Below are 23,922 nucleotides of genomic sequence, written 5' to 3'. Positions count from 1 at the left end.
GGGTTTTTTTTCAGATTTTCCAGCAGAAAAAAAATTTAACTATCCGTCTAGTTTTCTCAAATTGGGTCAATTTTTTATATAAAAAAGTCAATCATAAATTTTTCTAGGTGTTCAAAGAACTTAAAGGATATATAAAGAGATATAATATAATCTACTATATATTTTTTTCCTTTTCTCAATATGTTTTTATTGTCAATTTTACAGCCCTGTTTGCTGCCCACTCCATGAAGTCGTCGTAACAATGATTGTTCCGACTTTCGATACGAAAGTAACGGAATATTTGTGCTCGGGTGGGTTTTTTTTCTTCAGACAAATTTCGACTTTTTAACTAGCCATTTTGACAGAATTTTAAATGTCATTCATAAGTTATTGATGTCTTGAGCTTAAATTTTGAAAGATGTTATAACTGTGATCATTTTTCGTTAAGTTAAGGGGGTTTAAAAATGGCTAATTTGGCACAATTAACGCGCGATATATTTCGCGCTATTAACGCGTAAACGAAGATTTAGTCCGTCATAGAAATTGTTCCAAATTGGTTGAAGGAAGCTTATTTGCCATAACTGATCTGTTACTAGGAGCCAAATTTATCACTGTGTTCTTAATATGGCGCGTGGGGTGATGATTTTCACAAAAAATCTCAAATTAAAAAAATTCATTTTATTGTTGTTACACATAATTTTTTCATTTTATTACTGCTCCATAGATTGCTCGATAAATTGAGTCGTGTTAGTTGGTGAATTTCTTTTTTTTTCAAATTGACTGGTACTGCTAATGAGTCATAATTGGCGTTCGTCATTTAAGAAATTTTGTTGACCCAAAGTTTTACCAATCAGTTTTTCACAGAAGCGTTATCGGTCACATTTTTTCTTGTGTATGCGAAGTGCAACTTCGCCTCTGTGTAAAAACTTAGTAATCCAAAAATTTTTCTTGTTTGATTTGTTTTAAGGCAATGAACGAGCTGTTTTCTTTCAGATGATTGGTTATAAAGCAGTCAGGTTGTTAATGCTCTTTTTTATCTTCTGACCTTTAATTTTGTTTTTAATTCACTTCAAAGTGAAAAGTTTTTAAAAAAGAGCTTATCCCAAAAGGATAAAAAATTATCTACCGATCCGTTTTTCTCAAATTGATTAGTTTTATCAAAATAATTTGAATCATAAAAAGAGCTTTCAGGTGGATCAAACGAGTTTAAGTTTGGCGAAATAACTAAAAAGGAAGCGCACAAGAACTATGGAGTTAGGTGTGCTTTTAACCGACGTATTTTTAAAAGTAATGAACGTAGTGAGTACTCCTATATAGGTCTTGCTGATTTTTGTTTTTTTTAGGAAAAATTTGTTTACGCTCAATTTTGATTTTTCGCTGTTTGACTGGTGATTTCTTTTTAAGTTCAGTGCAGTTCTATTGTTAAAAGGAAGGCAAACTCCACTATCGAACAGCAAAAAAGTAAAGGTTACGAAAAACGTCATCGTTTTCTAATTTCGAAAACGGAAATTAATTATCAGGTTGCCCAGCGAAATAAAAATTTCACCTATTGATCCAGTTTTCTCCAATTGTGTTTTTAACAAAAAATTGTCCATCATATATGGTTCTACAAATTCAAAGAGCTTTAAGGCCCTCTTTTTTTCTTCGGATTTCAAATGTTGAAGATTTTGAAAAAACAAGTCGTTTTTTTCAGTGTCCTTGAGTTCATTGCTCGTTTTTAACTGTCAGTTGGCTATGTTTGACTTACTCCTAGATTTTGTAATTTATTTACCTCGACTTCATATTTCCTTCTTGGTTTTTGTATCGCTTAAGAAAATTCCTCGGCCCAAATTTATTTCGGCCAATTTTTGTGGGCTTAATGAACTAATTTTGGGTCGTATCAAGGGAAATACATTTTTAACGTTCCCCTGCGCGCTCTTCAAATTGGTTGTATGTTAAACAATCGGTTTGAAATTTCCCTTTTTTTCCGTTATGGAAATTTTTTTCCAAGTTCATAGGAAAAGTCTTTGTTTTTATCAGGAACTTCAGAAAAGGGGTATCAATCAATAGACCGCCTTCTCACCTGTGAGCCAACCTTTTCCCCCAGAGTCTCTTTTTACTTGACCTTTCTGTCTACAGCTTTCGAAAAAGTCTTGGGGAATATTAGACCCATACTTTTGTGGGGAAATATTTGACCAATATTTTTGACTTTTTTTGCTTTCTCTAACACTACACCTCACAAAGCTTTTAGTTTAATTGTTTTGAAAAGCTCCCTGCATATGCGGCTACGCCCAATTTTTTTACACAAAGTTATGGACCTCGAATAGTCAAATTTTTGATTATTGGCAGTTTCTTGAACCTTTTGACTTTTCTCGAAAACTAACCTGTCAAGTGTGATATAATGGGTTCAATGGAATTAGCGGGCAGTGGGACGCTCTTCTGCATTAGCGTCGCCTCACAAAGTTTTTTACACAAAAAGTTATCGCCCTCGGAAAAGTCAAATTTTGTTGACAGTTTTTAAAACTTTCTAAATAATCTCGAAAACTACCCTGCCATTTGAGATTTTCAGTTTAGTTCAAAAATCAGGTTAAGGCAAGCTCATTTGCTTGTGCGAATACGCCCAAATTTTTCTGACACCAGAAGTTATGGCCTCCGGAAATTTTGATTTTTTTCTTGAATTTTTCTCGAGCATTACGCTCCCAAATCTGATATTTTGGATTTAATCGAAATTACAAGTTGCGTGGATTCCTTCTCTAAGAGCGGCTACGCGCTATTTTGTCACACAAAAAGCTATGATTCGCAGAAATGTCAAATATTTGATTTTTTGACCGTTTTTTGGACTTTTCTCGCTAACGATCCTGCCAAATCTGATATCATAGTTTTAATCGACACTAAAGCTTGTTGAAAACCTACGGTTATAATTTTCTTTGCCCAGTTTAATTGAGAAAAAACTTTTCGCCTCCTAACAAATCAAAGTTTTGAAACTTAAACAGTTTTTTGTTAGTGACTTTATGCGAAAACGTGTTCAATCGAGAAAACAGTTTTTGTGAGTCTTATCTGCTTAAGCGCCTAAAACCTGCTTGTTGCAGAAAAAACCTATGGCTTTTAAAAGGTCTATTGACCGTTTTTAGAACTTTTGACCGTTGTTCAGAAATTTTTCAATTTTTTCTAAAATTTACACTCAACTCTAAGATGAAAAGTTCAATTCCAAAAAACTGGTTATGATAATTGTTCCTGCAGAAGCGGCGACTCCTTCATTTTTTGTAGAAGAAATGTTATATCATTGGGAAAGTTGGTTATTTCTAAATTTTATACTCTTCTAACTTATTTAAAAAAGCGATGCGAAGTGTATTATTACGAACTCTCTTTTTTTCCAAGCTAAGTCGCAAATAAAAACGCTCATACTTGAATTTCATCATATTTAAGCGTATTTAAGCATAGGTAATTTAATAGCATATATAGTGCTGGTTTTTTTTTGGCTAGTGTTAGGTCCTGTTTGAAAACAACAGTTGTTATGAAAATGTATGGGATTTGTTACTTTTTGTTTTTTTTTGCGACCCTTTGGTAAATTTTTGAAGATTTCGCAAAAATTGCCTTTTTCCTCAAAAACTACTGATCCAATTTTCAAAACAATGGTGTCCTTGTAAAAACTGGCTGCTATTCTATGTGCCTGCATATTTTGCTAGTCTCTTTTCAGTTTACAGCACGTTCGAAAGTTTCAGTAGGAGATTTTTGACATCTGAGATGAACGTTTAAACTAAAGAACTAATCATTGGGATCTTTCCCTCTCAAGTGGCTTTTCTCAAAAACTACCCTGCTAAATCAGAGATTAAGAGTTCAGCCGGAAGAAGAAACGTGGTATGCGAATCTTCCCTGCGCAAGCGGCTATGCCCTTTTTTTGAAAAAGTATGGCCAAAAACTAACCTGCTGATTCTGAGGTTGATAATTCAATTAAACTAACATCGTGGTTAGATTTTTTGTGTGTAATCTGTTTCGCCTTATTTATTTTGCAAAAAAGCTGATATGGACATCGGAAAATCCATTTTTGAAGTTAACCGTTTTTCTTTAAAGAAATTTTATCACTGTTCTCGAAAGCTACTAGCTGAAGCCGAGATTAAGGTTTCAGTCTAAAAATCAGGCGGTGGAAATCTTCCCTGCATACGAGACTATTCCCACCTTTTAATAGTGAAAATTTTGTGAATTTAGGAAAATCCAACTTTTTCAATTTTTGATCGTTTTTTGGAACCTTTTTCAATTTTTTTTCGAAAACTACCTAATCAAATCTTAGATAAAGAATTCAGTTGAAAGATCGATTAGTTGTTTTTTTTCTTTAAATATGCAGCTAATCCACTACTTATCAGAACAATCACTAAGGTTTTGCGTTAAGTCCATTTTTGAAACTTTCAAAATTACGCATTTCGGTATCAGTATAAAATATGATCAAAATATTAAAACATGTGAATCTAGCATAAGCTGGACAACCAGTTTTTCCTCCAAGCGTCCGTGGCGCGATTGCGAGGAAGTGGAAATCTTAATCAACCGGTACGAGATCCAAATCCGGAACATTGAAATAGTTAGTTTTTTTGGTCGAGTTTTTCCTGCATCGCATTGGCAGTTTGATAGAAACTGCAGCTGCTTTATTGGCGGCTAGTGTTAGTAAAATTACAAGCGGTCATGAAGCAGATGTGAGAATGTGTTACTCCCAAGCCTTGCAAAAATGTTTCTCAAGGTAACTTTTTAACCTTTTCCTTATTTCACTTTGTTTTGCCTGTTTAGAGGTCTTTTTTTTTTCATTTTCCTCGCTTGTGTTTGCAAAGCGCAGCTTCGCCTCTGTGTTTAGTAGAGAAACAACTCAGGTTTTGGGCAATGTCCAATTTTTGATATCACTTTTTTTGTGCCGCATCAGTATAGCAAATTCATTGAATATGAAGCACGTACCTCCAGCTTTAGCTGGGCCCCTAGTTGATATAATCGAGACTTACGAATGTTTTGGTTCGCTTAGTTTTTTCAAATTTAAAGTTTTTTTTCGACTAATGTTTTTTATGTTTGTGTTGCATCACTAGTGGTGCGAAGCTCCGCTTCGCCTCTGCGTAATAAAAGTACCAATTTTAAATGACCGGTTAAATTACCAAATTTTATACCACTTTTTAGTGCTACTTGACACTCGGAGATTACGAAAGAGCAGCCCGACTTCTGACTACGAGAAACCACGTTGAAGCCAATTTATTAGCCTTGGATATTACAATGGTCACTGAGAACGCATCAGCTGACAGGGTGGAATACCTTATGAACATATGCGTCGTGAAGCTGTTATTGGGCTTCGAGTTTAGCAGAGCTCAAGAGTTGATACAGAACGAAAAGTTGACTGCATTTCAATCGGCCGACATCTTGAAATTTTCCATTCAAGTAGTGAAATTGTTCACGGCGGAGGCTGAGAAGTGCATGAATATTCAGTTAATCGAGAATCGTAATACTGAATCTTCGAAAGTATTTGAAGTTCCCGCAAATAGTTCGGATGAAGTTGCTACAACAATTGAATCGAGGTTCGATCGATTTCTCTTGGAATTCTGTGGAAAATTGAAAAAAGCTGATTTAGAAAAAGAACCCGCAAGCAATGAATATAGCGATTGTGTCATTTATTTGGACAGAACATTGCCTCAACTTTTAAAGCTCAAATCGACTGCTGATATAATTCATGTCTCCAATATCAATGCGAAAATGTGCAAGTCATTTCTAGTGGCGGTTCTGGAAATAGTTTTGATCATTATTGAGACGAGAGCTCAAAACGAGGAAGCAGCTGATGTCTTGGTTTTCCCTATAATTGAGACTATTTTGAAAGAGAAATTCAGACCCTTGATTGGAGAACCAAATGCTGATAAATGATATTATTTACAGCTTCAACTGACTGAAAGTTAATTTATTCTTTGTTTTCTGCGAATGAATCAAATTTGATTTAGTTTCTTAAAGTTTAGTTTTGTTCTAGTTCGTTTTAAAAACAATTCCTACTTGGAGTTTCTCATATAGTCAAACTTGCTCCATATTGTCCACAGCTATTGCAGTTGCCCATGTTTGGTTCTCAATAATAAAATATTATAGTTATATGAAATAGGTTGACTAAAACACCAAAATTGGCGCAGAGACAGGTACTCGTTCAGAAGTATGTACCCGCCATTTTTGATGGGTTTCATTCATAAAACTTTTTTCGGAAGTGTGTTTGTTTCATCCAGCGCACTAAAAGCTCCTTGAAGTGTTTGAAAACAAGAGGAAATTTTGTAAATTTTTTCATTAACTAAGCTACTAAAGTTTTCAGCATAATGAAGTTATGAAGTGTCAATGAACAAATTGAAGACTTTTATTTACAATGTTTTCAATGTTTTTTTTTGGACAATTTTTCTGAAATTCAGAGAAAATTTTACATAGAATGGGAAAAAATGATCTGAGCTACCCTCTATGAAACTATCAATATATGGTTTTAATGACCAGTGTAATCCGGGTCTGAAATTGCCAGATTTCCTCATATGCCCTAAGTTTTGCATCGTAATGAATTTTTTCTTGAATAAGAGGAGTAAAAAAAGTTGTTAATGTGACGTAAAACATTCGCAGCCAAAAAATTGAAATAATCAGTGTGAAAACTTTACTAAACAGGGCTGTCTGCCGGCAACATTTCGAAAAATCTCAGTAACTGCTTTCAAAATTTTAGTTTTTCGTTTTTTATTGAGTTTAGGATATAACTATTAACACTTATCTATTTACGCTATTTTTTTTTTGCTTATAGGTATGACTCATACCTGAAATTGGGAGAAATTTTTATTGATCATCCTGTTAAACAAGGTTTCATCGAAAATACTTCGAAAGCAGTACCCAGAGACCCATTCTCTCAATACTGATTTTCCTGTTTCGTGATACTTTTTAATGACTGTCTACTCATCGCAAAAATCTGAAAATACGCACCAGCATAGTTGGCAGTTTCAGGAGTGATAAAGGACATACAATTTGTCATCTGTTAACATTGCCAACAGATAGTTGGAAAATTGTGAATGAACTTTAGAAAACCGGAAAAAAGATTAGTGTTAATTTGAAAGTTATATTAAAAAAATTACATCATTTTTACACAAGCAATGCTTGTGTTAAAGAATGAACTATCTTTTTTTTGCAACCTAAGTCGCAAATATTGTTGCGACGCAACTACTGCTGCGATAAAATGTGTTCAATAAATGTGTGACCAATAACCAGCTTTTAAGTACAGTCAATGCTAAAGATTTTAACACAGACTATTATTTTTCCGACTTTCGTAACGAAAGTAACTAACGGAATATTTGTGCTCGGGGTGGGTTTTTTTTTCTTCAGACAAATTTTGACTTTTAACTAGCCATTTTTGACAGAATTTTTAAATATCATTCAAAAGGTATTGTTGTGAGCTTAAATTTGGAAAGATGTTTCACGTTTGATCATTTTTCGTTAAGTTGTGGGGCTTTTAAAATGGCTATTTTGGCCAATTTGGGACAGTTAACTCGCGATATATTTTGCGCTATTAACGCGTAAGCGAAGATTTAATCCGTCATAGAAATTGTTCCAAATTGGTTGAAGGAAGCTTATTTGCCATAATTGATTTGTTATTAGGAGCGAAATTTATCACTTTTTTTCTTAATATGGCGTGTGGGGAATGATTTTTACAAAAAAATCTCAAATTAAAAAAAATTTCATTTCGTTTTTGTTACATAATTTTTTCATGTTATCACTGCTCCATAGACTGATCTATAAATTGTAGCATGTTAGTTGGTAAATTTCTTTTTTTTTCAAATTGACTGCTAATGCGTCATAATTGGCGTGCGTCACTTAGGACATTTTGTAGACTCAAAGTTTTACTCATTCAGTTTTTCACAGAAGCGTTATCGGTCATATTTTTGCTTGTGTATGCGAAGTGCAACTTCGCCTCTGTATAAAAAGTTTGAACTCCAAAATTTTTCTGGTTTGATTTGTTTTAAGGCAATAAACGATCTGTTTTTTAGATGATTGGTTAGAAAAAAGTCAGGTTGCTAATGGTTTTTTTCTTCTGACTTTTAATTTCCTTTTAAATTCACTTCAAATTAATTTATTTAGTGGAATGCAAAGTATCTTCCCCAACAACAAACCCCGCAAATGGCGAAAAAAAAATTAGATCAAAGTTTTTAAAAAAGAGCTTATCCTAGCAGACTAAAAAGTTATCTACCGATCCGTTTTTCTCAAATTGATTAGTTTTATCAAAATAATTTCAATCATAAAAAGAGTTTTCAGGTGGATCAAAAAATTTTGGCTAATTAATTAAAATTTGGCCAATTAATGAAAATTGGCGAATTAATTAAAAAGGAAGCGCAAAAGAACTATGGAGTTAGGTGTGGTTTCAATTGACGGAGTTTTAGAGTAATGAACGTAGTGAAGGCTCTTGTATAGGTCTTGCTGATTTTTTTTTTCAGGAAAAAGTCTTAAAATATTGATGCACTGAGGTATATAAGCCTTTTTTTGAGTTCAATTGAAATTTATCTGCTGAATGAGACGTAAATAGCACTCTCTAAATCTGAACGTGCAAATCGCGCAAAATTCGTAAACGATTTCTAGTTTCGAAAGTGGAATTTAATTTTAAGATTTCTAGCGGAATAATAACTTTACCTGGTGATCCAGTTTTCTCAAGTTGGGTTAATATTATCAAAAAAAGCGCCAATCTCAAATCGTTTAAGAAATTCAACGAGCTTAAAGGGCATCTATTTTTTTTCTTTGAAATTCGAGCTTTTTTCAAAAAAGTCAGTGTTTTTTTTGTGTTTACTTGAGTTCATTACTCTTTTCCAATCGTTGATTGGCTATGTTTACTAAAAAGAAATCTCCTTCGCATTGTGTAATCGATTGGTCAATTTGTTGATAATTCTCCTTTAGCCTAAGTTTTTGAACTTTTTATTGACATTCTATTAGGTAGTTTTTTTGACGGGTAAATTGGCTTAGTTTCGTTTTTTCGACCATAAACGATCTGTCGACTTGCATCAATTTGGACAATCAACGGATAGAAAATTAATTGATAACCATCTTAAATCGGAATAACAAAATCAAACACATTGGCAATCATAAAAGTGAGCAATTAATCAGCTCCGCCCTGTTATATTTCTTTTGATTATCCGAAGTTAAAAACTCGAATGCAACGAAGAAAGTTGAAAGTTATTAGAAGGAAGTTCCATCTAAACAAAAAATGTGGGCATTTGACGCGCCTTAAGTGCGATTTGTGTGCTAGTTATTTATAAATTACGTTTTGGCTTGACGAAATTCAAGTTTTCGTCGTAGAGAGAGGGCGGTAGATTTTTTGGACTTTTAAAATGAAATCAGCTTTGACTTCGACATTCTAAACTTGACTAGTTGAAATTGCTGTCGACGCTTTTTCAAAAAAGTTTTAACTGTTTCAGTTATTGCTATGTCCTTTACGAAGATAGTAGCGACAGTGAACAAAAAAGCGTTTGTGAAACCAGTTACGCCTCTCTTTTCGGCCAGTAGAGAGCAGGCGAGACTGAGGGCGTTGAGGTTGTACAAACAGTGGTACAGGGAGTGCTTCGACACAATCTATAAAAACGAGCTGCCTTTCACCACCAAAGAGGTAAAGTTGGTTATTTTTGGGAGTTTGAATGAAGAGGTCGACGTATAAACTAGCCCAAAATGTGCAGAGTATACAAGCCGGCTGAAAGTTGCGTCATTAGAATGAAACTTGCATGTCTTTCGTAACTGCTACATAATTATTGCATAACAATTATGTAACAGTGTGGTATTTGTGGCTTGTTTATGTGGTAGCTGGTTTATACTTCGACTGGTTCATATACCCTCATTTTTGGGCTTACTGTTTTTGCTCTTAAAGTTTTGATTGCCGGAGTGAATAATATTTTTTCATGGTTTTCCATATGCCGAGCTGTTTTGTTAAATCTGTCGTCTACTGTCACTCTGGCCATTGAATCTGCAGAATACAAAAAACAGTTGCTATCAAACTATCCAAAGTGTTTTGATTCAGCGCAAAGTTGGTGATAAGATTTTGTCGAAATATCAGCTTTCATTAGAATATTTTTGCGTATAATTACGATTGCGATGAGCAAGCGTAATCAAACTGGAATATAGATTTTTTCGGGTTAATAATTTGTTTAACAAAATCACTTGAGTCACTAGACTTAAGTCACGTGCATACGTGCAATTTTAAGTTAAACTAATGGTCTTCTGCTACTACTGACAGTTCTTTTAAGAAGTTTTGTCTTAAGTTTTGTACAGGACAAATTATTCCGTTTCAAAATAGTTACAGAAAAACATATGAAAGCTTGGCTTACATCAAAATCAGACTTTTTATAGCAGTTCAGGCGCACATTGTTTTTGAGAAAAATACTGCGCCTGAGGTGGTAAAGGTTGTGTTCGAATCTGACCAGAACTTTTTTTTCAAAAGGGAAATATTCCGTTTCAAAAAATTGTCGCCCTGTTGCGTGTCTAGTTATATTTGTTCGGCTTAGTAGCCTTGTTACGGATTTTTGCTCTGCTGTAAGTATGTTTTATTGTAACTGAAAGAGTTATGATTTATTACTGTAATTTTTTTCACTTATTAAGTTTTTATTTATTATTTTTTCGTTTTTTTTTGCTGCTTTGTTTTGCTTTATTTGTTTCGGCTTATTGTTTATCGAGTAAATGACCTAGTTAAGCGCGTTTTTAAAGGAAAAACAGATTTTTACGCTTTTGTGTTTCCGGAGGGGGTTCCTAAAAATTTAGATTTTCAGAAATTTCAAAAGTTTTTCAACTGAAAACGATTTCGCTCAACGGGAGTCTGATCATTTTTTGCCGGCATAGTTACCAATCAATTGCTATGTCTGAATACTTATTAAAAGCCATTTGTTGTGTTTTTTGACGTGTTTTTGTCTAATTGAACAAATTTCTGAAAATTTTATAGTAATGGTTTTTTCGAAATATTCTATTTTTTTTACTTGTGGCCTTTGTTTCGTTTTCTGTCTACTAGCTTGCAATGCTATGTATGTGTGGTATCGCAAGTGGTGCGAAGCTCTGCATCGCCTCTGTGTAAAAATTGAAAGTTGATGTTCACTTGATTCTTCAATTGTTGTTCCGATAATTTGAAAAATGGGGAGGAACTTTGTATTTGGGTGTTTTATCTTTTTTGTTTTCCACGCAAATCAGCTACCACAAATAATCATCGGAGAAAATTGAGTGATATATCATATTAAAGCCTTTACAGCCGTAATTTGAACAGAAAAATTTTTCAAGAAAATCCCAGTGTCGAGAAAAACCGGTTTGAAATTTTTGGGTCTTTCTTCTTAATTTCGAGCGAAAAAAGCGAGCGAGCAGGCTTACTATAGCTTATTTCAATGGCTTAATAATATACATTAGCCTAATTTAAAACGTAAAAACTTAGTTTTACTCGAACAGCGTTACTTTTGCGCCGTTTTGGAATAAAAAAATTCAAAATTTCAAAAACTTTTTAAAAAAATTTTACATTTTTTTTAGTTTTTCTTGTCATTTTTCTACAAAAATTGTTTTTCAATTCGCTTATTTAACTATGACTGTCGAAGATAGCTAATCTCTAATTTTTTGTGCAGCTCTTTTCATCGCACCACGCCGAACAAAACGACACTTATTTGAAAAAAAAGTTTAACACTATGGTCGGAACATTCTGCGCTACTTGCACAGTAACCGGCTAACCTTGTTTGAACTTTTTTGTGAACTGGCTTGATTTGATGTCGAATTTTAAGGAGATGTTTTGACTTTCATCATTTGACCAGGTAAGGAAAGTGTTGCGTCAGAAGTTTGAGGAGAACAAAAACGTGACTGACTTGAGACAGATAGACGCCATCATCTTCAAAGGAGAGTTGGAGTTAGAAGAGAGCCAGAAGGGCTGGATGCAGGGCACGCATATTTGTAGATACATGGAGATGACCAAAGCACAACAGCCCAAATCGAAAGATTTCTTGGACAAATTCTACTCCGGAGATATGAGTTGAAAACTGAAACTGAAGTGACAATATCTTACTTGTAATTTACTAGATTTATTTTTTATAAATACAGAAATAACAGAATCTTGTTTTGGAAGATAACAGTTTAGCCATTAATTATTCGAAAGGAAAATTGTTGAATCGATAGACATCTTGTCCAGCTGAAAAGCGTTTTGAAACAGTTTTGAAATTTCGCTGAAGTTTGTTTGCTGCTAATGGAAAACCTTTTGATTTGAATAAGCTAAGCTTTATGCACGAGGCTCGTTCTAAAACCGAAAGAACTAAGAAGACTGTTTTCATGTTTCTGTGATAACGTAAGCACGCGATTGTGTTAAAATACGCGTTCACTTTCTTGCAACCTAACTCGAGAAGTAAGTGCTCTACTATGTGCTAAATTTAGCATGTTTTCTTTGGAATTTTTAAGTAAGTCATATCCTTTTTTTTCATAGCGCCTGTCATTTACTATCGGATGATCTGTAAACTCTGTTTGTCAGTAAGATAGATGGCTGAGCACAGAGGATATAAGCCTCATCATGCGGAGATTTATTTGAATCCCGTAGTCGGCTAATTGTTGTCAGCGTAGTTTTGCTCCGATCGCTGAAAGTTATTCGGGTGATGTTAAACATTTCTTTCTACGCAAAATCAGAAACCACGAATAGCCATCAGATTGGGTCGAGTGTTATGAAGGTCATGGAACACTGGCTTAAAAATTTTTCGTTTAATTTCGACCGACGGAGTCAAGCGAGTACTTTTGTTATATAGAAATGAGTTTTTTTAAGGTATACAGGAAAACTATTAAAAACTCATGTAGCGCTTGTAAATCGAAAAGCATGTTTTCTTTTGTTTTTAGTTTTGGAAAGACAGTTAGTCAATTTAGGCCAATGGTAATATTGTTAGAAAGCATTTAAGTCCTCATCGCACCCAAAAACGGCCCGAGTTTAATTTCGTATAGTGGTTCTTGGTACATTCTGTACTGCTTATTTCAATTTTGTATTTAACTAATTGTTTGGTCGAGCGAATTTGCTGCTCGTTATCAGCCTAAAAATACTTCATCATGCGGAGATCTGCTATTCGAATCCCGTAGTCGGCTGACTGTCAAAGCACAAAATGGAGGCATTATTTTGCTGTTTGCATCATGACCTTTTATCGGCTCTAGAAGTGTTTTTTTTTTCAATTACAAATGACCAGGGGAGGAATTAGGGTTAAATATAGTAATTTTCAGAGGGGAGCCTTTTTTGACCTGTTTTTTCAAAATTTTGCCTGCTGCGCTTAAAGGTAGTGCTTTGGGAAAGTTCGAAAAATCAATTTAATCGGCCCAAAAAAGTCGCATAATTTTCGAACATTTTTTGAAATCCGCTACCCACCTCTAGGGAAAATTCTATATCCGTCCCTGCAGATGATTACAAGTTTTAGTTGAGAAGTTATCCATCAAAAAATTAAGGTGATTTTTGATGATTGTTTCTGGTTGAAATTATATCGACATCAATGCTCTCTGTTCTTATAAACCTGGAATCACGAAGTGAAAATACTTTTGTAGGTGAAAGCTTTTCTAGTTTCGAAAGTAAGATCTCAACTCTTAGATTCACTTGTATCACATGTATATGTGGAAATTTTAAGAATAACACGGTAAAAAACTGACAAAATTAAAGCCGACAGCCAATTAACTGAAACTCAGTCAAAAAAAATTGTCAGAGTAATCATATTGGAAAAAAATGCACATAACGCCCTCATATAATCTACGATAGCTATATAAGTAGCGCATGCAAAGTGGACTAAAGAAATTTGAAACCAAAACGACCGAGATTGAGCCGACAATCATAAAGCCAAAAAATCAGTAACTTAATATTGAAGTTTTATCTTTATTCAAAAAACGGTTTGAGGTTTAGATTGACATGTGCCGGCAGTAACTAGTATCCAGTAGTAAAATTTGAACTTGATAAAGTTGAGCATGTCAGCAGCATAGTAGCACCATAAAACTTTCAACTGATTTTGTTAATCCGAAAGTCTATATTCCGATTTTATAACGCTTGCTTATCGCAAGGGAAGTAAATGCCTCATCAAAATTATTGTCCATGAGTGGTGTTTGGTGATTGAAGATATGTTTAACTTATGCACAAAATTTCATTTCGAATGTTTTTTGCCAAATAACGTTATGTTGAGTTAATGAATAAAATAAATTACTTAATAATTGCACTATATTGAACGCCTCGTGCTCAACTGAAAGTTTTTATCCAAAATAAGCTCAACAGTGTCTAGCAGCATAGTTGTGGGGCTAACATCAATTACACTTGTTTCGAGGTTATAGAAAGCTAAAAAGTTGAAATAAAAAATTATATTTTTATTGTCCCAATAAGTTTTTTAGGTGAGCTCAAGTTTTGGAAAACAGTGAAGAGCGTGTTTCAAAAATAAATAGTATCCCATGAAATTTAAATGGAAGAAATAGAATTTTATTAAAAGATTTAGTGATCTTGTTGAACCAACATGTTTTATCAGAATTATCAAAAAAATTTTCCCGGTTTTGAGAAATTTTTCTTCAAGCAGTCAATTAACCTCCGTTTTGAAAACAAAACCAACAAAAAATTACAGATTTCGTTAAGACATCGTGTTTAATTTTTAAGAAAATTTAGTCGCTCAAAATCATGATAAATGATGAAAAAACCTATTAAAAAACTAATTTTCGAAAAAACTCCGAAGTAATAAACCTGTTCAACCAGAATCATAGTGTTAATTATTCTACCTGTTATACTAAGAAAAATTATCTCAAAAGTTTTGGAATACATGCATAACCTATAAAACTTCACTTGGCAATTATATCAATTACATATCCCTAAAAAGAATATCACGCATGTGGATTGCCCCTGTTTTCAACGAATTAAGACCCTCTCTTTTGCACTGAGCATCTGCTAGGAAGAATTATTGAAAACCAATTTTTTTTGCCGGAAACAGGGTCAAAAACAGAAATTAGTAACTCAATTCGATTGCTTTTTAAACTTTTTCAGTAGCGTTTAGGAACGGTTTATTTAAATAGTATATATAACTCTTTTGGGTTATCACACGAAACACAATTTTGATAATGTTCTAATTATATGACAATTGCTGTTTTTGACGTGAGACGCGATATTTGAAGTGAGAGAAAAATTCAGGATAAAATTGTTGTTTTCTTGACTTCAAAAGAGCGTTTGACACCATTATCGTCAAATTTGCGTTGAAATTAGCTTCTAACTAATAATTTGGTTCCGCTTTCACTTGGTCTGAGAGCTGTGTGAATAAGCGCAAACAGAATGTTGAATTATCAACCATCCTTCTTTATTGTTCCGACTTTCGATACGAAAGTAACGGAATATTTGTGCTCGGGTGGGTTTTTTTTCTTCAGACAAACTTCGACTTTAACTAGCCATTTTTGACGGCAGTTTTTTATATCATTCGAAAGGTATTGCTGTCTTGAGCTCAAATTTGAAAAGATATTTCATCTGTGATCTTTTTTCGTAAAGTTACGGACGTTTAATGATTGCCATTTTGGCCAATTTGGGACAATTAACGCGCGATATATTTCGCGCTATTAACGCGTAAGCGGAGAGTTAATCCGTCTTAGAAATTGTTCCAAACTGGTTAAAAGAAGCTTATTTGCCATAATTGGTTTGTTACAAGGAGCGAAATCTATCCTTTTGTGTTTTATATGGCGTGTGGGGGGATGATTTTCATTAAAAAAATTTAAATTTTAGAAAAAAATTTTGTTTCATTTTGTTTTATTTCATTGAACTTTTTAATGTTATTACTGCTCCATAAACATTAAAAGGCAATCGCAACATTCAGGGCTTCGCCCTGATACGAGCAGTCTTGTTAAAAATTACTTGCGGCATACCACAAAGTTCGATATCAGTTCCGCCATTACACAAAAAAAGTATTAACGAAATGCCTTCTTTGGGTAACAGCTTACAAGTTTTTTTTTGAAGACAATACAATCATCAACTCCATTGGCTACAGCATATTGACAACTTAAGCGGGAGCCCAACTCCAAAAATTGGAAAAATATAAAGACTTATAGACGTTATTTTTAACACTTACTCAATAAAAATTTAAAATGTCACACCAATTGATCAAGTTGAGAGAACAATGACTAAAAACATGACTTTGTAAGAACAGAGGTTGCTCGGAAGATATTCTTACTCGCCGTAAAATACGCTCATATTTGTGAAAATCATCATATGCGCTTTTGAAATTTGTGCTAAAAATTCCTCAACATTTTTGCCTCCGCGTGCTCTCAATGATTTGTTAGATTTTCATAACAACCAATTACAATCCGTAGAACCTTGGCACAGTTCTTAGAGCAACCTCCAAGCCACAAAAAGATAGAAAAAATTTCCATCCATGACAGGGCTATGATGATTCACAAAGATCTATCGACAAGGTCTGCTATTCCAAAAATTTTAAACGTTTAAGTATACGATATTATAAACAAGCCAATGTTTTTTGAGATAATTGTTTGAAAAATAACGACTTGATCGTGTGATCTTCTAAGGATTTCAGAGGTTAGAATAACAAGACTGCTCGTATCAGGGCAAAGCCCTGAATGTTCCGACTGCCTTTGAAGGTTTATGGAGCAGTAATAAAATAAAAAATTAAAGGAAATTTAAGAAAATGAAAAACCATCCCCCCACACGCCAAATAAAGTACAAAAAGATAGATTTCGTTTCTTGTAACAAATCAATTATGGCAAATAAGCTTCGTTCAACCAATTTTGAACGATTTATAAGACGGATTAAATCTCGCTTACGCGTTCATAGCGCGAATTATATTGCGCGTTAATTGTCCCAAATTGGCCAAAATGGCAATCTTTAAACCGCCGTAACTTTACGAAAAATGATCACAGGTGAAATATTTTTTTAAATTTGAGCTCAGGACAACAATACCTTTCGAATGATGTAAAAAAAATCCGTCAAAAAAGGCTAGTTAAAAAGTCGAAATTTGTCTGAAAAAAAACCCACCCCGAGCACAAATAATCCGTTACTTTCGTATCGAAAGTCTGAGCAATAACCGGTTGCTGTGCAAGATGATTCTTTTGAAATTTATTTAATCGGGCTCGAATTGCTTGAATTAGGCTTAAATGACTCAATCTTTGAAGAGGCTTCTGGCTGCTACTTAGGCTAAAAAATAGGCTAAAAATTTACTTGTTTTTGTGGTTCCCAAACTTGGAAAAACCGGAAAATTTAATGAATAAGTTATAAAGCAAGTGAAATCTGCTTAACTACTGTTATTAATCTGACTTTTGTAACGAAAGTAACGGAATATTTGTGCTCGGGGTGATTTTTTTCGGAGCTTAAATTTGAAAAGATATTTTTCTTCTCTGATCATTTTTGTAGAGTTATGGGGGTTTGAAGATTGTCGTTTTCGTTTTTTGCCAACTTGGGAAATCAAGGCGCGATATATTTCGCGCTATTAACGCCCAAGCGGAGATTTAATCCGTCTTAAAAATCGTTCCAAATTGGTTGAAGGAAGCTTATTACTTGCAATGATTAATTTGTAACTAGAGGTCAGGGGCGGATTTAAGGGGGGTGGGGGTACGCTTTTTCTCAGGGATTCCACCCCTGCCGACCCTTTGTACTATTTTGACTTATCCATATTTGGTGACTGACCCTAAAAATTTTCTAAAGGCGCCTTCGGTGCCAATATGCAGTAATTTTGAGGGGGAAGCGCGCGCCGAAAAACCGCGATTTTTTGTCAGCATTTTCCAAAAAACGCCTTTTTGGCTTGTTTTTTTTTAAGTTTGCCTGCGGCGCAGAAAAATTTGACAAAAAATTAATTTTTAATGCTTTGGAAGAGCTCAGATAATCGATTTGATCGACATTTTTCAATTTTTTTTTTAAATCCGCCCCCTCGAGAAAAACCTAGATCTGTCCCTGCTTGGAGCGAAATGTATCACTTTGTACTTTATATGGCGTATGGGGGAATGATTTTCACAAAAAATCTCAAATTTACAAAAAAAAAATTATTTTTCTATTACATTTAAATTTTTCATATTATTACTGCTCCATAGACCTGAAAAAGCATTTGAAACATTCAGGGCTTCGCCCTGATACGAGCAGTCTTGTTTCATTTTTTTGCTGATATTCGTTTAACATGGCTAAGCTTTTTACCAGACCGACCTTTTAGCAGACCACAATGCAAAACTTCAATTAAAATAAATTTACGTTAGAGGAAGATTCGAAAAGGTAGCGATTAAAACAAACAAAACATTGCTGAGAAACCGTGAAAACATTGTTTTTAACGAGACTAAACGGCGTCATTACATCTGTCAATCGAATTTGTTTATCGAGTCTGGTAAAAGGTCCATGTTATAACTTTTCTGGTAAAAGGTCGGTCCTTTCGTTTAACAATACCGCCCTTGTAGGCAAACTGTTAGAATCATCTCCCTTTTTTACGTACCTAACTTTTTTTACGTACACTTCAATTACAAGGAACGATAAAATTATGTTTAAAGATTCAATTTAAAAAAAAACATGAAATTGACCTTAACCGACACACTTTAAACAAAATAGCTCATTTGTTGTCTCTGGTGGTGTGCTCTCAATTTGATCCTGAAACTGTGTTTGTTTCCAAAAGAATGCTTTGATGTCAAAGTTAAGTTGGAATCTGAAGTCGAAGTTATGATGGACTCTAGTTGCAATTTAATAAAACATGAACGTGAAAAGTTAGCAATTTTTAAGTCTTTGATTTTATTAGTTTCTTTGACTTTAACTAGATTTTTTGGCCAGATGTTGTTTTTTTATTTGACATTTTAAAAAATGCGAACAAATGTTCGTGCTGGTGCTTTTTTATCTGGCAATTTTGGATGTTATTTTGGACACTTTTTTGATACAGGCAGGAAGATAATGATACCTCGAGGTATAAAATTAAAGACATATTTTTAAAGCAGTTTTTTCCGTCTTTTTGAAGAAAAATACGAGCAATTAAGCTTGGGCTGGTTTTTTTTGTTAATATTTGACTTCTTTTTTAGCATGCTTGATGGAAGTTTTTTCTGCTATCTAAGAGCTTTGTTTTCCGGGGCTCAAAAATCAATTAATATTTTACCTGTGATTCATTTTGTTTAAAAACATGAGGGTTTGAAATTCTCTTATTAGGTCAGTTTGGGAGAATGAAGGTGCGATGTATAAAGACAAAATTTTAAAATGAAGAAAAATAAAAGTTTTCCAATTTTTATTGTTAGTTTTATCAATTTTTCTCCCTAAAATTTTGATTTGACATTGAAGCTCAATTGCAGCTTTCATAAACTTCTACTGGTATACGGGCCAAACATTCCTAATTTTTTTTCATTTTTTGAGATTTCAAAAACAGCTAAATTGGTCTGTTTTGAGATAGTAGCAAATTGATCCAATTAAAGCCTTAATTGTCGCAGATTGGATTTTGCTTTTGAGTTTGCGCGTAAGGAGATAAATTGGAAATAATATTCTATGTTTTTAAATTTTTCTTTTGAGAGTTTTATCCTTTTTCATCCGAAAAGTGAAATATTTACGCTTTTATATCTACCTAGTTTTTGTCAGGTGTTTCACAAATATGAGCAATTTCTTTTAATTAAAAACAATTAAAACCTTCGAATTTTGATAAAAACAACAATATTATGCTCAGAACCGAGCTTGTCATTGCAATTCCAGATGAAATTTTTTTGGTGAAACTTTGAGTTTTTTTGAATTGTCACCTGACATTTTTGACTTTTCAAATTTTTAAAATGATGGAATATAAGGCTGGTAATTAATTTTTGCAATTCAATTAGTTGTTGATGTATTCTTGTTGCACCAAAAAAAAGTATCAATGTCCTGACACTCAGAATGCAAACAATGCGAATTGAGCGGGAGGGGAAGGAAAATAAATTTGTTACTTTCAATTGGACACTTCAATTTTAGTTCTGAATGCACAAAACTTCTAAAAGTTAAACCGGCTCGGAAACTATCGAAATTGAGTTGAATTACAGATGATACAAGTTAGTTTTCAACCAAAAAAAAATATCGAGATTTTTTTTGTTCCGACCATTTGAAAAATATGGAAGAAATTTGTATTCGGGTGTATTCTGTTGTGTTTTAGTTTTCTTTTTTGTTTGTTTTCGACGCAAAATCAGGTAGCACAAATATAATGGTTCGATTGATATATCATTTTAAAGCCTTTTTAGTTGTGATTCGAGCGACAATAAAACATTTGAAGAAAATAGTTTTAGTGTTGAGGAAAAAAGGATTAAAATTTTGATTTTTGGTCCAAGTTTGATCTAATCAGGAGACCGTGCAGGCTTACAATAGCTATTTTAAGCTTAAATTAAGCTTTATTTAAGCCACGAAAACTTAGTTTTTTTCGTTTTAAGTTAGTTTTTGCAGCTTTGCAGGGCCCTTTTGAAAATCAAAAACTTCGAAAATTGTTTTGAGAACTTTTTTTTCAAATTTCAATTCTTTTTTCCTCAAAAACTGTTTTCGAATTGGCCTATTTGACTATGACGGCCGCATTCGCCTTATTATTATTTTTTGTTCAGATTTTTTTCACAACTCGCAAAAATACCGACACACTTTGGTTGGAACATTCTGTGCTACTCGCTCAGTAACCGGCAAATTTAAGTTATGCATGAAAAATTAATTAACAGTGGAAGCTAAAACCCATTGAGCCATTGGTTTTTTTTCCTTCCGCCTGATGTAATTCGCTCCAGTTGGCTCATGACTTGATCCTGGTTGACAGATAATTGTTTTTCCTATTCAAAACTCACTTCCCGCGATCGAGTTGCTGTTTATCTTTTTATTTAGTTCTTTAATGTTGCATCACATTCGTTCCATCATATTTACTAAAAATTTTGACATATCAGTATTTTAATTGGCTAGAGTTTCTCTGCATTATTTGATTATCCAACTAAAACAGGCCATATGTTCATCAAGCTACCGGCTTTATTCGCTTTGTTTTCCTTAGTGGCTAAAGGTGCTTCGTTTAGGATTAACCCTCCTTGTGTTATCTCATATTCTGCGAACTTCAGCTTCCAAGTAAATAATGTGCCATTGCTGTCATTGATTTCGTTGCCTGTTCCTGTAAGTCGCTCAAGGGTTGTTGTTCAATTTTTCTCAGCTGTGTTTTTGGTATGACCAATTGCCATTTTTTCGTCCTAATACTATAATAACTATTTGAAATATTTCTGCATTTTCTCCATTTTGCGTTGAAAGATTGTAAAGGTGTGTTTTTGTCCGTTGCATTCAATGGGAAACTATTTCATTTGATTCCCTGTCCAATTATCCTAGAAACTTAGTAAAAGGCGTTACACCGTTCAAGATTTGCGAAGTGTTTTTGCTCCTACTGAATTTCAAACTGTCCCACTTCCACTCTTGATTTCCCAGAAAACCGGAGAAACTTTTTGACATCATCCGTAGACCTTGAAAAGCCCAAACTGGTCAATTTTATAGCTTTGTCTTCTATTCCGGTTCCTGGTTGAGCGCCTTCGATGAGCTTCACTGATGCCAAGGCACTGCCTTATTTTGTTACTTTTCTAGGTTTCTTCGCGAGATAAGCTTCATGCCTGTGTTGCTCCAAAATGTCTATAAATTGTTTCAAAATGGTGTTTTTTTTATTCAAGTTTTAGTCGAGTAGCCCATGATATGTGGCCAAATATCGTGTGGCATACCGCGCCAATTGTTGATGAGCGCAAACTCTTATGTGAAATTTTCTTTCATGCAAGCGGCTTCAGGCAGAAACAAACTAATTGATCGTAGCAGCGCAAAATTGACATCATAGTCATGGCTCGACAATAGGGAATTCTGATTAGCATGAGTATAAAAACAAACAGATCAATTAAAAACATAAAGCGTATTGCACTTTGTTAATACGTTTTCCCTACTCTTCTGATTACAGTTTACAAGAAGGGTAAAACAGTAAATTACGAATGTTTTTGCTTTTTAAGAAGCATCAACAGATTGAAAAACCAACTGTATTTACAGTAGATCAAAATTCAAACAAAGTAACAAACACTCTCAAAAGAATCTATAAACATGTGATCTAAAAATTTAATTTGACCAAAAAAATCACTCATTTCAAAATAGTGTGTATTCAATTTTGCAGTATTAGATAACAATTTTTTGTCAAACGGACCTAAAATTTTGTTTTTGTTGCAATTTGCATCTTGTTTCAAAGTTGACAATCAATTCTTAGCCAGTTTTCGATTTCGGTTCTAAGACTATAGTGTCTGCTACCGCCTTTGGAATTTGTCGCGCATGTTAATCTTAGGTTTGTCTTTCCTATTATGATAGGGTTCTAGCACATTGCTTCAGATGGTTACCTACCGGCCGGTGGAACATTTTTCCGATGTTCTTCAATCCTAGTGGCTAGATGTCAGTTTTGGTTAAAGGGAGGTGGCGTGGCTTAGTGGCAGATTAAAACCTCTTGTTAATTTCTGCTCTGCTAGTTTAGGGAATGGGATCATGGCTGGGGAAAATTTGATTAGTATCTAGAATTTTTTGTTTTCAGGCGCGTGTATGTAAAACAATTTCAGTCCAAAGGAGTTGAACATATTGTTTTAATGAACGGAATTTAGCCGTAAAACCTGTTGTGTTACTCCGAATTTATCGTTGTGGTATGTTTGTCGCGATTTATTTCGGCTACCGAAATTTTAGTTTTTTTCACGGAAAATTTAAATACCACTTTACAGATAACGACCGACCACTTGGTTTCAAAATCAAAAAGTATTCATGCAAAATCATTTCAAGAAATGAAAGAAAAAGGCGCATTTGTTTTTCCATTTCATTGGTAAAACTTGAGACCGCACTTAAAAGGCCATGTTGGTTACCTTTCGTTTTGATTTTATAGGTTTATGGTGCTGTGGCTTACAAGTGGCGCAATACAGGGAACAAGGACAGAACAAAGCAGGTCTCTCTGCAATAGCTTACTACAACAAAGTCACAAACTTTAGAAATCATCACATCAAGCAACTCAACTGGATATACGTAAGTCGTTTTAAGTTTCGAAGCAATGGCCTTTTGGAAAATAGGAGCAACCTTAACTTCTCGTCCAAAACCAATGGAAGTAAATCCCAACTTATTTTGAGATGAAGTTTTGAAGATCGTGTCAAGCTATCACAACGCAGATGCCGTGTTCAGGCAATCTGACAGCACCAAGCGTGCTAAAATTTTGCCTACTGGAGACAAAATTTAGCAAAAAAAGGTTGCCGGTAAGCCTCTTTTTTTTCGGGATTTAAAGTACCTAGTCGATTCGAGTCCACCATTCCTAACAAAAAACTTTCACTCTTTTGAGAGAATAGAGGGATATTTTAGTTTTTATGTCAATCACAACTTCTTACTTTAGGCAAAACGCATTCCATCTTTATGTGCAAGCGTCATCCTTCAAGTGGGCTATGGGCCGGGACCCCTCTTCATTAGAGAAGATATTGGTGGCGAAGAAAACTTCATTTACCCCCTAGTGTTAAACCGAGAACTCTCTAGAGTCACACGAGGCCAATTGAGGTCATATTTGACTTACGAGTGGTTTAAAATCAGCGTGATTTGTACCGAGCAGTCTTGGTTATGCGAAGAGGTTGAGCCAACGATAGAAAACGATGATTTAGAGTTTCATTTTGACCAATACGAAAGTACCCGCAATCAATTCAGACGCTTATAAACAAGAAATTAAACTTCGAAGTTGGAGTTGTTGAGGACAGACGAGCTCAATGCCAGACTAGTGAAATACCAGACCAAACTCAAGGTCAGACTTGAGCAATAGAAACCTAATTAAAGGTCAACTGGTATAAAACTCAATGCACTCAGACAAGGTCAACTGGTCTGCTGGTATTTGATAAACTAATTATTTAACTGGTAATTAATTAACTGGTACTATTTGATGCTCAGTTTGTCGTGTCATTTTAAAAACACAATCTCAATTCATTCTTCAACAATCAGTATCTCTTCTCTCTCCTCAGTTGAAACCTCAGATAACTCTCAAACCTCTATCCCCTAGTCCTACTTGCTCTAAC

General features: G+C 34.2%; 2 protein-coding genes and 1 long non-coding RNA gene across 3 annotated transcripts in view; all 3 read left to right on the top strand.

Annotated features, from left to right (window-relative positions):
• The window catches only part of LOC134842067 (gem-associated protein 5-like), a 30,551-nt gene extending 24,570 nt beyond the window's left edge, over nucleotides 1–5,981 (top strand). The window contains exon 9 of the mRNA XM_063858227.1: nucleotides 5,110–5,981. Within this exon, the coding sequence (XP_063714297.1) occupies nucleotides 5,110–5,841 (732 nt within the window). The 3' untranslated portion in view covers nucleotides 5,842–5,981. The remainder of the gene's footprint in view (nucleotides 1–5,109) is intronic.
• A 3,405-nt stretch (nucleotides 5,982–9,386) lies between these two features.
• On the top strand, nucleotides 9,387–12,017 carry LOC134856090 (NADH dehydrogenase [ubiquinone] 1 alpha subcomplex subunit 6-like). The gene is made up of 2 exons (XM_063872458.1): nucleotides 9,387–9,571; nucleotides 11,736–12,017. The coding sequence occupies exons 1-2, from the start codon at nucleotides 9,392–9,394 to the stop codon at nucleotides 11,952–11,954; spliced, it is 399 nt and encodes a 132-aa protein (XP_063728528.1). The 5' UTR covers nucleotides 9,387–9,391; the 3' UTR covers nucleotides 11,955–12,017.
• Nucleotides 12,018–20,699: 8,682 nt separating this feature from the next.
• On the top strand, nucleotides 20,700–23,590 carry LOC134856082 (uncharacterized). The gene is made up of 3 exons (XR_010164712.1): nucleotides 20,700–20,998; nucleotides 22,764–22,900; nucleotides 23,259–23,590. It is a non-coding gene; the product is annotated as an uncharacterized LOC134856082 (long non-coding RNA).
• The last annotated feature ends 332 nt before the right edge of the window (nucleotides 23,591–23,922 follow it).

Source organism: Symsagittifera roscoffensis, chromosome 1 (genome assembly GCF_963678635.1).
Source record: "Symsagittifera roscoffensis chromosome 1, txSymRosc1.1, whole genome shotgun sequence".
Lineage (NCBI taxonomy): Eukaryota > Metazoa > Xenacoelomorpha > Acoela > Convolutidae > Symsagittifera > Symsagittifera roscoffensis.
The sequence above is the reverse complement of the archived record's forward strand: the minus strand, read 5'-3'. Positions and strand labels throughout refer to the sequence as shown.